Raw genomic sequence first — 16,235 nt, forward strand, 5'->3', positions numbered from 1 at the left:
TAAATATAATCAAGAAAATCATGAATTCAAACAAATTTCACCTGTGAATCCATGATAAAATAATGTTTTGAGTCAAAAGTGCTAAATCTCTCCAGAATAATAGAAAGTAGTTTTCTTTAAAAACTAGGAAGTATGGATTCGAAAGAAAGCAGAATTATTTGGGGGAAGAGATAGATTAATTAAAATTGTTTACATGTGGATGCAAATAGGAACTTAGAATATGATCTCTATAACAATCTCTTGCACGGAAAGCAGTTTAACACAGACCTTTATGTCAACAAACATTTATTAATATTCCTTAAAAATGAAAACAAAATTTTGGAATTATTTTAAAATTCAAATATAGATTTGAATTTTTTTGGACTCACTTGTTAATTCACTAATACCTACCCCAAATTTACTATAAAACCATGCAGTTTGGTGAGAGATTTAGAAAGGTGGACAAGCAGTACTTAGGGATTCTGAGAATAAGTAAAAGCATCTCTGCAACAAACCTGAGGCTCAAGGACAAAAATTCAGTTCTGGAGCATGAAAGAAATAGGAGTACTAAAATCCAGGATCAACGCTAGAGAAAAACGTTGAGTCAATGGTATGTTATCAAGCCAGGGACTGAATCTCAATCTGGGCAATTAGTTTGGAAATAACACTAGGATTCAAATTCTTAAAAGGGAAGGAAGAGATGAGAGGTGGGTATTAACATTTCTTTAGACCTTTACATTGCCAGCAAAAATTAAATCTAATCTTATGAAATTTATGAAAAATTTATCCTTTTACCATACATGAGGAAACCTCATTGGTATCAAAGAAATTTAATAAAATTACACTGCTAAATTGCTGTAGATCTATAATTTGAATTCAGGTTTGTCTTATAGCAAATCCATGCTCTTTATTTCACTAGTAGTCCTCATACTTTGTGATAATAATAAAATAACAGCTAATACATATTGAGCATTTGTTGGATGTCCAACATTGCTCCATGCATTTTAAATGTATTAACACATTAAAAATTATCAACAAACATAAGTGGTCTGCCAATTATTACTACAAATTCTTTACTAATGAGAAAATAGAGGCACAGAATTTAAATATGTTGCCTAGGACCTTTCAGCTATAAAAGGAATGGGATTTAGACTGCAAGCTAAATGTGGCTCCCTAAACCACTGTTATTAAGGGCATAATGCCTCCCCATGATATTTCGATCACCTTTCTCTAATAGGATGACAGCCCAAGACAAATTATGAATGTGGCCTCTGCTTATTTTTACAAATAAAATTTTATTCACTTAAACAATGTATCTGGTTTCTCTACAACTTAGTAGAGTTAGTTGTTGAACTACAGGCTAAACAATCAGGAAAACCTAAAATATTTACTAACTTGCCTTGACAAAAAACTTTTGCTGACCCCTAATGTAGAACATAGATTCTAAAACATATTTTTTTTATATCAGTGAAGTGAATCTTTAATGATAACTATTCTTTCTAAACTCCACACATTCCCCGCTAAGTCCAGAAACTAAGTTAATCAAAGAACAAGATAAATGGAGCTATTTAGTTTCACATGTATTTACCATAAATATAAATTGAGTCCGTTCTATTATATCAATAGCTACTTCTCTATTTATTGTCCAAATTAACTTTCAAAACAATAACAGAAAATAATTTAAGACTATAATGTTTGAAATAGTGAAATTTGAATTCTACTTGTGAGTCTAAACTAAAATACAATCAATAATTAATTTCCTCAAGTTTTTATTTTCATCAAGCTTAAAATATTGTAGTCAAGGAGTAGCTGCCTTCCATTTAAATAAGTCACTAGATGTTAATAAAACACATTTGATCACCTGTAAACTTGTAAATACTTTAAGGTTCATATTATTCCTAAGCAATTGCATATGTATTTTAAATTTGTAACATCATCTCCTATGGTTGCTCATTAAAAACAAGCATTTCACTGAAGTTAAATGTCTCTGATTTACAAATGAAAACAAAACACAATTTGAGTAAAAATGTGTCTCAGAGGAACACAACTGCAGCCTTTTCACAATACTGTTTGCTTAGTTGGCTCTGGATCTCTCCCTCCCCACAGCACTGGAAGTACTGAACACCCTAAGGATTCCCTGGAGACCCTAAAGGGTGCCATTTTTGTGTGTCTGCTATGTATCAGCTTGAAATTCTTGATGCCAGATTTAGTCCATTGAATGGAACAAAAGTATAGGAGCGGTATTATAAGAGAAACATTAATGCTGGATTCATGAAGAAAATTAGAGGTTAGACATGCATAACAAAAACATACTAGTGGTGTTTTGATTAATCATTGAATATGATTTTGACACCCATAATGGATTACCACAGCAGTTAAGTACAAGGAAGGTGACATTTATTAATAACTTGGGTTACAGTTTATTTTCTTATAAATAATTCAATGAGACTCATAATTAGTACACTATATAAGGACATATACAAGGAAATAAATCTCTGGCTTATATGCATATTCTTGTTCAACATAATCTCATTGCATTTTTATTTGGACATCAAATAAATATCAAAAGATATATTGACAGGAAAGAAGTAACCACAGTTTTTCTGAAACCCTTATGAGCATGGAGAAATAGAGGAAAATAAAGTAGTGGAGAACAGATTTCATGGACGTGAAGCCACTCAAGAGTATAAACTTGGGAAAGATTACATTTTTAATACATTTCACATATGTAAGAAAATATGTACACTTTATGATTTTGAAAAAAATGTGTAAGAAAGTATATTGTGAATACAAAATAAGCAATACATGCAAAAACCTCTGTATTTCCCTTCTTAACTACACATAACCTTTCTCCTACTACCTCTAAACAGGTAATTTTATTGCACATATAGCAAATTGCATCTCTTTTTAATTTTACTATTTTCTTATGGTTTTTACTATATACATATCTATTCTTTAAAAATATATTTTAAATTTGCATATTTTTGAACTTGATATTCTGTATGAATTCATTTATAACTTGAATTTTGTTCTAAAAATGTTCTTAGTTGGACATGGAGATATAGTAGCATACAGCATTCTACTAGACGAATATGCCATAGCATGCAAGTAAATTGGTACAAACACTTTGGGAAAAACTTGAAATTGTCTAGAAATTTTGAATATACACTAATCTAGTAATTCTATTTCAGGAACACACTAGCTTTTCATGAAGAGATTTATCTCCTTGCCCCAAATCATATGCACCCAGTTTGAAATTCCAATCTGAGCAGTTCATTCTAGGACCTGAATTTTCTGATCACTGTTAGATTATCTCTATAATTTAATTAATAACTAACACTAGAAAAAGAAAGATAATACATCAATATGGAGGGTAATTTACCTAAAATATACTTTGGTTATCATTCTTGGTAAATCTAATACAATCTATGATGCCTTTCTAAAACTAAAATTGGTTATACTTTAAAGCATAATTTTGAAACTCAGGACATTTATTATTAATTTTCATATCCTTCACAATCATGGACCAGTTTCTTGTAAAGGAATTAACCAGTAATTCAATAACTAAGAACCAGCCAGAAATGGTTATTATTTCTATTGTAGGCTCTGGTGTTACAAATTAACACTTCAGTTGGTTGCTGTAAATGTTTATATTCCTAAAGACTAGGTAATATCCTTTGGGAATTAACTCTAAAGGATCTTGAAACCCACTGATGGCTTATCTTCCTGATCCTACTTACTTCTCAGTACCATTTCTTAAGTTGACCATCTTGATGAAATGTTTTTTTCTTGGCCTCTTGACAGGATCTACACTTTTAGTATTTTCTCACTGGACATCTTTTTGCTGATTTTCTGATCATTTTATATGTAGGCACATCGTATGATGTTTATAAACATAAATTTTCCTCTCCATAACTTTAAACAGAATCTATATGATCATGGACCCTCAATCTGTATTTCCAGTCCTGGTCTGCCTGGCTGTGCAGACACATTAATTCAAAATTCTATTTGACACATACAGTGCATGTTAAAATAAGAATCTCAACCTCTGCCTGCCCAAAATAGAAGTCCTGCTTCCCTCTGCCTCATATAGGCAACTCCTAGTACTTCCAGGCTCAGAATGACAGGAATATCTGTTCATAACTCAATTCACAACTTTCAGAATTTTTTGCTTTTTCTATTTCTATCACAACATTATTCCAATTCACCAGCAAGTACTGTTGACATTACTTCCAAAACATATCACACATCTTTTCCCTTCTGTCTGTTTTAACTGCTACCACCAGGCGCTGTCACTGCAATTTCTCACATGTAACAACTTTCTTAGATATTGAACTGAAAACAGGAAATTCAACTGACATGTATGAGAGTATTTACTAAGTAATATCATGTCAAGTATGCTGCCATAACTGAATAAGTTCAGAAAAAGTATAAATGCAATACTATTTCTATTTTAGATTCAGCCAATATAACCTTTATTAATATAATTAATACTGAATTATTATTCAATACATACATTTTGTGCTATTAAAATATTTACTGTTATATTCTCCCACATTGAAGAAATCTCAAGTATTTTCCGTCTGACTTGAAATAGTAATTACCTATAAATAAGATTATCATCATATCTCATGTCCATGTATGGCCACTGGATATAATATATAATGCAGTGGAGTTGTGCAAATAATCCTATGAAATAATTGTTAATATAACATATGATGAACTATTCCCAAAAACCTTAATCATTTTGTAGTAACTATTATGTGGCAGAAGTAAGATTTATCTATCATTTTTGTTGTCTTTACCACACTAATATACTTCCTCCAATATAACTGTAACTGAAAGGAGGTCACAAATAGGGGAAAGTTTTTCTGTACCTTCTCTAATTTCTCCCAGAGGACATTTGAAAATTAGTATTGCTTGCATAGAAAAGAGACCCATTCACATTATATAGCCTTATAGTCAGTCCTCTTGCAAATAGAATACTCTTATTGAGTAGACTGTCAGTTCTCCATGAATTTCAGACAGACCATTATCTAAGCCAGATGTTTCTTCAGGGAGTATACAGTGAGATACACGGATGTGTATGACGACACTATAAACTTTCTTTAACTTATTCTAAAACTGACGAGAAAATTAAGCAGTAATAACACTTTTTAAGAACTGCATTAGTACCCTAACTTAGTCTCCATAATAAAGTCATAGTTGCCATCGTCGGTGTGAATAATCAAGGAGTTTTGATAAACACAGGTTTTGATGAACCTAACAATCACAACCATCCAGATGTAAGAATGTACAACTCAGGAATTTATTTAGTAGCTGCAGAGCTGTTCTGAAAGATGAAAGGTGGTGTGACAGAATACCTGGTTCAGACAGAAGGTGCCTTTGCTTAAGGCTTTGTAATACGCCATGTGGAATGCCTCCTCCAAAAGCAATTGTCTCAGCCATTTCATATGTTAGAGCACGGCTTATCTTAAAGAGATTTGGAGTGTGACTTTTATCTAATTGAATAAACTCCGGACAAAGTTCACAAGCAAAAGAATGTAAGAGAGTTATATTCACAGAAACACTTTACAGTTTAAGTTTAAAAGGTTTAAAACAATGCAAAATCAAAGAAGTCTTTGGGTACCAATATCTCCAATCGGATTATGAATGAGAAAACCATACAGCTGCAAATATATGCTAACTTTATAAGAAAGGATGACTCAGAGAAATAAGAACACACAGGAAACCACCAAACGCTGTAGAGAATTATTCCAAGGCCTTAAAAAATATATGACACTGATTTCTACTTTCTGATATATTTTTATACTTTAGGATTTTCCATCTTTGTTTCCCACCCTCTAGAATTATTCATTTCTGGATTTCCTATTCTATAGAACAGACTTTTTTTTTTTTTGCTCTTCAGATGTGCTAATATGAAAATGTCAGTGAGTTATAAAATCCCAGTTAGAGCTCTTGAAATCATTTCACTGAAATTTGCAGAAGAAAAAAAATTGAAAAATGATGAATTAAGTTCAAAATGCAGTGTCATATAAATGTGATTTGTATTTAAAATTAAAAAAACAAGCATTTCACATTGAAAATTATCCTTTTATGGTTTTTCATTATTATGCTTTTCATAGAAAATGAAATCAAAGTTTGAAATATTAGTTGAGAGGAAAAAAATAGGTTAAGGGCTTTATAATTAATGACAAATCTTTGTCAAATACTCCACATTCCAAATATTTTTGTCAACTATAACTGCTTATAAATCACATTGATTCTCAAATGGTTACATGATTTTTACTTTTCTAGCTATTTTTTAATAATAGATTCATCTCATTATTATATCAGCATATGATTTATTTAACACTTAACATTTTTAAATGTTTTGTGATTCAAGAAGTTTACTAGTTACATCCCTACTATTTATTTGTTAAGTACAAATTTAAAAGGTATATGGGTGTGGCAGGGGACCCAACGTCTGATGAACCGTCTTATTCTTTGTCATCTTACTAGAAACTACTGCCATTTGCATCTGAAATCTCTTCCCAGTATTCTTAGTCACATACCATGGAGTATAGCAAATTATTTAAGGATGTGAAAGAGAAAAGCAAAACTAATCAGAATCATTAAAACACATCCTATCCCTGTAGAGAGCAAACATTTTTTTCTTTTATAGAAAAAAATTAATGAAAGGAAGAAAAAGTTAAAAAATTCTTCTTTGCTATAATTACCTTTATTGCCTTATCATTGATACTAAAGATAAAAGTGACAACAGTAGAATTTCAGAGGGCCCAGAAATCAATCATCTCTTTTCTTTTCTTTTTAAATAAAGGAGTTGATATTTTAAATTGTTGGTGGGAATGCAAGTGCATTTTAATAACAAATGTTCTTTAAAGAAAGAAGATGAAATGAGGAATGTGATATTTCATTCAAATTATTCACACTGGCTCATCTCAAAATTAATATCTAAGATGTCAACAGAGCACCATTTAGAAAAATGGCAAATGTTGGAAAATTAGAGACTTTATATTTAAAAAACTATTAGACATATTGACTCATGATTTTACAATAATTCACATTTTATACTTTTCCTCTGCAGTTACAACAATGGTTTGTCAAAATAAAATCATCTACATTTGAAAAGAGTGACTTATATGGAAAAAAACCTTTAAACCCTTAGACTTTTCCTGTAATCTTGAAGATTTAGACAAAAATTAAAATATAGTTAATAAATACCAGAGTTACCTACTTCAGAGAAGGATATAAAATGCTTCAGATTATCCCATTTATAGTCTTTAGCACTTATAAGGATCTCGATTAAATTAAATCTAGTAATTATCACTGTGTGTCTCCATTTCATAGTCTGGAAAATAGTATATTCTACACTTTTAAAGAGGGAAAACCTGATACATACTTATTTTGATCTTTATTTCATCAGGCACTCAAGTTTATCATTTATAGTCCATTAACAATTTTTTAAAGGCAGGCTGGAAACTGAATGGAATATTATCCTTTCACTTATATATTAAGCAGCAAATATGTAATAGATTGAGAAGACAAGGGACAAGATCACAAGACCATGCACCTTAGAGTCTTATTAGAAAAGAGAAGATTTATACTTACTATGAAGAGGGATAAAATAATTTAAGCTACTAGAAAATGTAGGCCATCATGGAAACTATTGAGAAAATCATGAAGACAATTATGAAATATTCAAAGACTTATAGGAGAGTGACATAATCATATATTCATTTTTGTCTGACAGCAAAGAGGGAACTGGTTTGATAGGTGGGAAAACTAGAATTAGAACAATTCTGAAAGTACTACAGAAACTGGGACATCACTCATGTAGGAATAGTTTTAAAAAGTTATAGGCAATTTTGAAAAGTATATAGGGCAAGTGTGTTTAATGTATACAGTCTATAACACAATGTCCTTGCCCAGTGCCTCTATTCCAGGATACATGACAGAATCACTTGGAAAGTCTTCAGCATTCATGTGCTTGAACCCAACAAAAGGCTTGTTGAAGAAGTTTCTTCAGATCTTCATCTGTCACTTACCTCCATACCTGGTTCCTATCCTGAAGTGATTCAGACACAAACACACTGTTGTATTCATTTTTCCTATTATATTCCCTTTAAAAATTATATTTAGCTAAAAGTCCATATATAGATGAGCATAGCAAATATGATTCACAAAGCAGGATTAGTTTAGTATTATTTACATTGCTATGATGACAGCTCAAACTAGAGAGATTACTAATTCCCAGAGTAAATTAATTGAAAAACAATTTTTTGTAAAACCCAAAGTAGGTAGAAAAATGAATAATGAAATTCCAGTTAATGACAAATTAACTAAAAGTGAAAACATTCTGAACAAGCTAATAGGATTTAGAATTTTAATGACATCTAAGACAGCCAATAAAAAAGAAGTAGAGGGAAATGAGTGGGGGTATGAAAAATGGTGGAATGAGACAGACATCATTACCCTATGTACATGTATGATTACACAAATGGTGTGAATCTACATCATGCACCACCATAGAAACAAAAAGATGTACCCCATTTGTGTACAATGAATCAAAATGCAGTCTGTAAAAATAAAAAAATTAAAAAATAAGAAAAATAATGCAATAAGTGTGTTAAGTGTGACACCTTACAAAAATGTTAGGAAGATTGTTTTATTTTCAGTACTAGAGATTGAACCCAGTGGTGCTTTCTCACTGAGTTGCATCCCAACTCTTTTAATTTTTTTTTTTTTTTAATTTTGGGAGAGGGTTCTCATTAAGTTGGCAAGATTGACCTCATACTTGGGATCCCTTATTCAGTCTCCTGAAGAGCTGGATTACAGAAAATTACTAATACATCCAGCAGATCTGAATATTTTCAAATGCTACATGTAGATTTCCCCTCAAAATAACAAATGATAATTTGAATTTTGTCAGAGAAAAAATATTTATTAAATTGAAAAATGTCATAAATGCATTATATTCTACCAAGTTACAGGTTTCAAAGAGATCAGTGAAAATGAATATATAAAATCTATACTTAATCAAGTCTTATAATTCAATTATTTCCTATTAATTTGCTTTTTCAGGTTCTAAACACAGAAGGAGACTCGATTATATAATGTACCCAGATATATTAGTTTGTAAGGTAAAATTTTAAGGAATGTTTTTAGAATGAAGTGAATGAAGGGATTGATAAGGTATGAACATAGTCCTATGTGATTAAATGCTATTGAAACAAGAATTACTAAAAAATAACAAAAATAGCTCTGTAGTTTACAAGCATAAGTTTTTTGTAAACTCATAAATAAGATAAAACTCTCAAACAAGAATATATTCTACTGAGATGTTTCATAATTAAATACTTAATTTAGTTTAAAAATAAATAATAAGGATCTCTCATAGTTACAAAATAATTTGTGTGCAAAAGTTGGACTCTTGTATTAAGAAGATATTGTTAATCTAAGATGAATACTTTCAGGTAAACTCGGATAAAGTAATGAAATGTGAATTGTAGTTTGAAAATTCCTAACTTAGAGAACATTTAATGGATGATTTTTAAAGGTATCTATTATGAATATCTTACTTCTATAACAGTTGTCTATGCTAATCATAAAATAAAATTGCTTTTACTTGTTTGCAATAAAGACTGCTCTGAATCAGCTGCACAAACATATGTAATTATTACTAATCAAACATCACCTTTAAAGCTCAATTCTATTTAGCTCTATTTAAGGAAGAAAAACAGATGGAAGTATAAGACAATTTCACTAAGTTCTTATTATTTCCTCTATAGTGAATATCACTAAATAGTTCAAAATTATAAAATTAAGCACCCTAAGAAAATCTCTCAACACCTACTATTGGTTCTTCCTAGTTCCCTTTTACTCGTATTGATTTATTTTTAAAATCCACACCAAAGAGACAGGTTGAAAGTTGAACAGGGAAATGTTACAGACTTTGAGATTACTATCTTTTTACAAAAAAAGATGTTATTAAGTTTGCTTTGTTCAAACGGTTCAAAGTGCATGTTAAGTCAGAGGTTGGGGGGATTCTAACTTACTTATTCATGTGCTGAAAAATATTGTGCTGTCAGTTTAGAAACTAGTCAGATAGTGTAGTGATGGTAAATATTTAACAACAGACTTGCCAAAAATAAAAAGCCCTAATTTGTGTTTTTTGCCAATTTCTGTAGTATAAATACTCCTACATGGTTGGTTTTGAACTATCAAAATGATTATAAATGGATATACAAGTGGGAAAGATGCTCATCTGCTAATATATGGAACTTTACCATACAAATCCAATAATGTAAATAACTTTGTAAGTATATATAATAATAAAATAGAGAGGAAATGAATTTTGAATACTGATTAACCTTTTAAAAACATAATTTGTTCAATATTAAGCTTATTTAACTTAGTTTTATTCCTTTTCTTAACTGTTTGCTCACAAAGTTACTGAAATTCTCAGAGATCAGTTTTAATTCTAAAATTTGATATATATGTATTTATGTGTGTTTGTGTATATTTTGAAAGACTGGGGTGGTCTTTGTGCCTAAACTCTACATTCTAGTGTATTACTTTATAGAGTTTAGGCACAAAGATCACCCCAGTGACATAAACACATATGGGACACAAAAAAAGACCGACCTCCTCGGTTTGCATTCATAATGGGAACACATCACTAGATGCCTCCAATAGCCTATAAATTCATTTCACTTAATTTGCCTTCTTTCTCCCTGATTCATTCCTGGTCTCCAGAAAAGTTGCTAGAATTACTATTATCAAAGTGTTAAATATTAGTAATCATTATTATAGGGCAGCCATAATGTAATGGGCTCCCTTAAAATTGAGAATTTTCAAAGAAGTCTCAAATTGTTTCCTCTCAGGGCATGCAGTCCTCCTGCCAACCTGTTCTTCAAGCTCTTTTCTCCAACCCTGCATCCTATAGACAACCATTTGTGCTGAGAATAGAAACTGAAACTCCCCTGACAGTTCACAGACCAGTTCCCTGGAGACAGGAGGATGCAACAGAACCCAGGAAACCATAATTCAACATATCCCAAGGTTCCACTCCAGGGTACACAGGCTGGCTGAATCTACACATAATCTTTCTTGGCAATTGTTCTCCATTAATGATCCCTTCTAAAAAAATAATGTTTCTGTGGGTTGGGGGAAGGCAGATTAGCTGTCTTCCCAGTTTGGGCAAAGTTCTAATAAATTCACATTTTCATTTAACATAACGTTTCTCTCTATGTGGGCTGGTCACTGAATCCAGTCGTTGGGACCTCCAGATTCAGGCTTCTGGCTTAGGCCCTTTAACAATGATAATATTACTTCTAAATAATAAATGTCTTTTGTTCTCACACCATTAGAATCTCCAATTAATAAAGAGAAGTCTACCAAAGGTAATAGTATGTAAATGAAGTCTTTGACTATGAAGTCACAAATCTCAGGTGGTTGCTTTGAAATCAAACTTACTAGAGGAATTAATTTAAAATCACTGGAACTCTGTGTATTTATAAAGTAATATTAATGTATACACATTTTATAGAAATCTTGAAAAATATAACTAGTGTAATTATACCATGATACCACAACACATTTGAATCCTAAAGAATGTCTAACTCTTGAGAAAAAGGTAAAAAAATCCCATTACCTTTTCCTGACATGCTCATCATTTGAATAACTGAGGATAGGTTGGGGGAGGGTAAATGTATTCAGTGGACAAAATCATACAAAACCTTCATATTAAATTTTCCTGGGTTCATTATTTTGTGTCAAAAAAATGTACTTTTATGGTATGTAAACAAAATCCCATTATCATCAAAGTGAAGTACATTTAATCTCTCAAAATCTTTGTAACAATATATATACATAACTTTTTGGCTGATGTCCATATCTCCTCAGCTGACGAGTAAGAGGAAACAGCGTCAATTTATTCTTCCAAAGAACCTTAAAATTTTAAAGTTGAATTTTTGGGTATCTATGTATAAACCACAACACCAAATCCTTCATTTGATATATGGAAAATACTGGTGCCCAGGAGTATAACTGACCCCTGCCCCATGTCACACAGTTAATTACTAGCAGAGCAGAATCTAAGCACTTCTGTAGACTTCATTGTCCACCAGCACTAAAAGACATTAATCATAGAGTAAACCATTACCTCTTGAAGAACTCTCTTCATCTTTAATAATAATGTCTTTACTGCTGTGCAGTCCTGTAACATCAGTCTGAATGGCAGAGAGTCTATACCTCCATTTTCTTCCACACCTTGCAGGGGCCAATCTGCAGATGGACTGCTGGGCATTCGGTTTATATGGGAACACCTGGCTTCCTGATCTTCTTTTGTTAATTTCAGGGAAAGATTCCTAACAAGAAAAAAAAAATTACAATGTAGCATGTTTAGGATATTTCCCAAGTTGTTGATTAATGTCTATAGTATGATAGGAAAAAACATCTAGTGAAGCAGGGGGTATCGCAATACCAGATCTTCAACTCTACTACAAAGCAATAGTAACACAAACGGCATGGTATTCGTACCAAAATAGACAGGTAGATCAATGGTACAGAATAGAGGACATGGACACAAACCCAAATAAACACAATTTTCTCATACAAGACAAAGGGGCCAAAAATATGCAATGGAGAAAAGATAGCCTCTTCAACAAATGGTGCTGGGAAAACTGGAAATCCATATGCAACAGAATGAAATTAAACCCCTATCTCTCACCCTACACAAAACTCCACTCAAAATGGATCAAGGACCTCGGAATCAGACCAGAGACCCATCTTATAGAAGAAAAAGTAGGTCCAAATCTTCAACTTGTTGGCTTAGGATCAGACTTCCTTAACAGGACTCCCATAGCACAAGAAATAAAAGCAAGAATCAACAACTGGGATAGATTCAAACTAAAAAGCTTTCTCTCAGCAAAGGAAACTATCAGCAATGTGAATAGAGAGCCTACAGAGTGGGAGAAAATCTTTGCCATTCATACTTCAGATAGAGCGCAAATTTCCAGAATCTATAAAGAACTCAAAAAACTCTACACGAAGAATACAAATAATCCAATCAACAAATGGGCTAAGGAAATGAACAGACACTTCACAGAAGAAGATATACAAGTAATCAACAGATATATGAAAAAATGTTCAACATCTCTAGTAATAAGAGAAATGCAAATCAAAACTACCCTAACATTCCATCTCACCCCAATTAGAATGACGATTATCAAGAACACAAGCAACAATGGGTGTTGGCGAGGATGCAGGGAAAAAGTTACACTCATACATTGCTGGTGGGGCTGCAAATTAGTGCAGCCACTCTGGAAAGCAGTATGGAGATTCCTCAGAAAGCTTGGAATGGAACCACCATTTGACCCAGCTATCCCACTCCTTGGCCTATACCCAAAGGACTTAAAATCAGCATACTACAGAGATACAGCCACATTAATGTTCATTGCTGCTCAATTAACCATAGCCAGATTGTGGAACCAACCTAGATGTCCTTCAGTTGATGAATGGATAAAGAAAGTGTAGCATACATATATACAATGGAATATTACTCTGCCATAAAGAATGATAAAATTATGGCATTTGCAGGCAAATGGATGGAATTGGAGAATATCATGCTAAGTGAGATAATTCAATCTCAAAAAACCAAAGGAGGAATGATCTCGCTGATATGCGGATGATGACACATAATGGGGGGTGGGAGGGGTTATTGTTAGGGTTAGGGTTAGGAGTTAAGGGTTAGGGTTAAGGAGGGTGGCAAGAATGGAGGAAGGAAGGACTGTATAGAGGGAAAAGAGGGGTGGGAGAGGTGGGGGGAAGGGAAAAAATAACAGAATGAATCAAACAACATTACCCTATGTAAATTTATGTTTACACAAATGGTATGCCTTGACTCCATGTACAAACAGAGAAACAACATGTATCCCATTTATTTACAATAAAAAAAAAATCTTGTGAACCTCATAATTTCTTCATACTGGTCTTTGAAAACACTCAGATCTGCATAAGTTTTGAAATGACTTAATTGTGTATTTAGTGGCAAGATTCAAATGAGGATTACTGTTTTAGAATATGATCTTTCCTCAATTAGCATTTCGTGTACATATGATACTTAGTTAACTCGTTTAAAAATTTTGAGATTCAACAAAAATATTAGTGAAAAAAAATTTCATATTGGTGGTCCTGATAATATGCATTAAAATTAACTAGAATGAAAAACTTAAGCAGTGTCGGGGTTTCCGGGACCCCCAGCCTTGGGCACGGTCAAGATGGCGCCTGGCGCTGAGCCAAAAGCGGCCAGCTATACAGTAAACAACCAGTGAATTCCAATGATCGGCTAGTTAACGATGTGATTAGAGCATGCCCCCCTTGTGTACCTATTCTATGCCTGCAGCTGTCCGCGCGTTTACCTCGTGTGCTCTCCCCTGATTGGTTGAAGTGTATATAAGCTTGGTGGGTGGGGGAGTAAGGAGGAGCTGAAGCGGAGAAGCTGAGAGTAGGAGTAGAAGCGAGGAAGAAGAGTACGAGCAAGGGCGTGAGCCGAGCGGGAGAAGCGGAGCGGCCGAAGTTGGCGTGAGCCGAGCGGGAGGAGCGGAGTGACCGGAGCAGGCGAGAGTTAAGCAGAGGAAAAGAGAGCGAGAGAAACGAAAGAGAGAAAGGGATAGAAAAGAGGGAAAGAAAGGAAGACTGTGCACAATAAACTTCCAAAGCTTCAGACGTTTGTCGTGTCTCTCTCTGCGGGCAGAGGGAACGCGATAACTGGTGCCGAAACCCGGGAAGATGAAAATCTTATAAAGAAAACAAGGTAAGATATCTAAAAAAATTTTTTTTAATAAGTTAAACCGGTTATAAAAAAGTTAAAGGGTATCAGGATACGCCATTAGCGGTCCTGGGGATACGCGGAATGTGGTCCAGTTAAAGGGTATCAGGATACGCCATCAGCGGTCCTGGGGACACGCGGGATGCGGTCCGATTAAAATAAAAATAAGGACACACCGAAGGTGGCCCGGTATCGGGATACGCCAGCAGCGGTCCTGACGCGTGGAACGCGGTCCAATTAAAAGTGAAAGTAGAAACACGCTTGAAGCGGTCCAATTAGGGTATAGGTAGCACGTGAAAAGCCGCTATAAAAAATTTTAATGCACACTTGATAGATAGTTTTCCTTTCAGTAATCTCGTTGCTCCTGGCAGCTTGGCCACTGTTTGTTATTGTAACTGCCATAACTGAAGCTATTCAAATTAGTAACAATGGGGTCTGAAACGTCTAAATTCAGAATGCAGCAACCCCTCAGGGAGCTATTAAAAAACCATGGGACGCCATTAAAGGAAAAAACAACTAAAGTATTTCTCGATACTGTGGAAAGGGTTTCCCCTTGGTTTTTGGATGAGGGCCTTTTGAATACCCTACAGTGGGAACAGCTGGGGGAGGACCTTCGTATAGCGGATAGGCAAAACCCTTTGCCAGTAGGCACTATGGCTATTTGGTCTCTTATTAAATCCTGTCTGCGAGATAAAAACAAAAAACCATCACTCACCGAGCCTTTAGCTGAGGGAAGACAGGTTTTGGAAGAAATAAAAGAGGAACGCTCATATCTTTCTCAAAATTCAGAAAAAGGAACTAATTCAGATGAGGAACTATCAGAAGGGGGATTATCAGGAGAGGAACTGGAAAAAAGAGTACAAAAATTAAGACTAGATGAAAAGCCCCCTCTAGTGCCCGTGTTGCCTAGTGCACCTCCCATAAATAGGGAACCCCCTCATGACGCGTCCGGTTTCGGATTACGCTCAGAATGGAGTCATCTTGGATCTGTAGCGTATCCTGTTTTTGAGGATGCTCAAAATCAAAGATTCCACCAACCCTTAGACTTCAAAATAGTGAAACAGTTAAAAGAAGCAGTTAGCACATATGGTCCTCAGTCAGCTTTTACTATAGCCTTAGTAGATACCTTGACATCATTAAACTTAGTGCCCCAGGACTGGACTAATCTTGCTAGGGCCGCTCTGTCTGGGGGACAGTACCTTATGTGGAAAACATCATGGCAAGAAATATCTACGGATACCGCCCGCCGAAATGCAGCAGCGGGGAATCCCCAAGTCGATAGGGACATGCTTATGGGCGTAGGACCTTATGAAACCCTTCAGGCACAGCTTAATTATCATCCAGCAGTCTATGCGCAAATTGCCGTGGCAGCAACCAAGGCCTGGAAAACATTACAAGGAGCAGGAGATTTGCAGGGCCAGTT

The 16,235-nt window shown here is 34.0% G+C and overlaps 1 protein-coding gene across 1 annotated transcript in view; it reads right to left on the bottom strand.

The window, feature by feature from the left end:
- Window positions 1-16,235, bottom strand: part of Ccser1 (coiled-coil serine rich protein 1) — a 1,248,518-nt gene that overhangs the window by 793,693 nt on the left and 438,590 nt on the right. The window contains 1 exon segment of the mRNA XM_047566362.1: window positions 12,146-12,350. Within this exon segment, the coding sequence (XP_047422318.1) occupies window positions 12,146-12,350 (205 nt within the window).

This window comes from Sciurus carolinensis, chromosome 10 (assembly GCF_902686445.1).
Source record: "Sciurus carolinensis chromosome 10, mSciCar1.2, whole genome shotgun sequence".
Classification (NCBI taxonomy): Eukaryota; Metazoa; Chordata; class Mammalia; order Rodentia; family Sciuridae; genus Sciurus; species Sciurus carolinensis.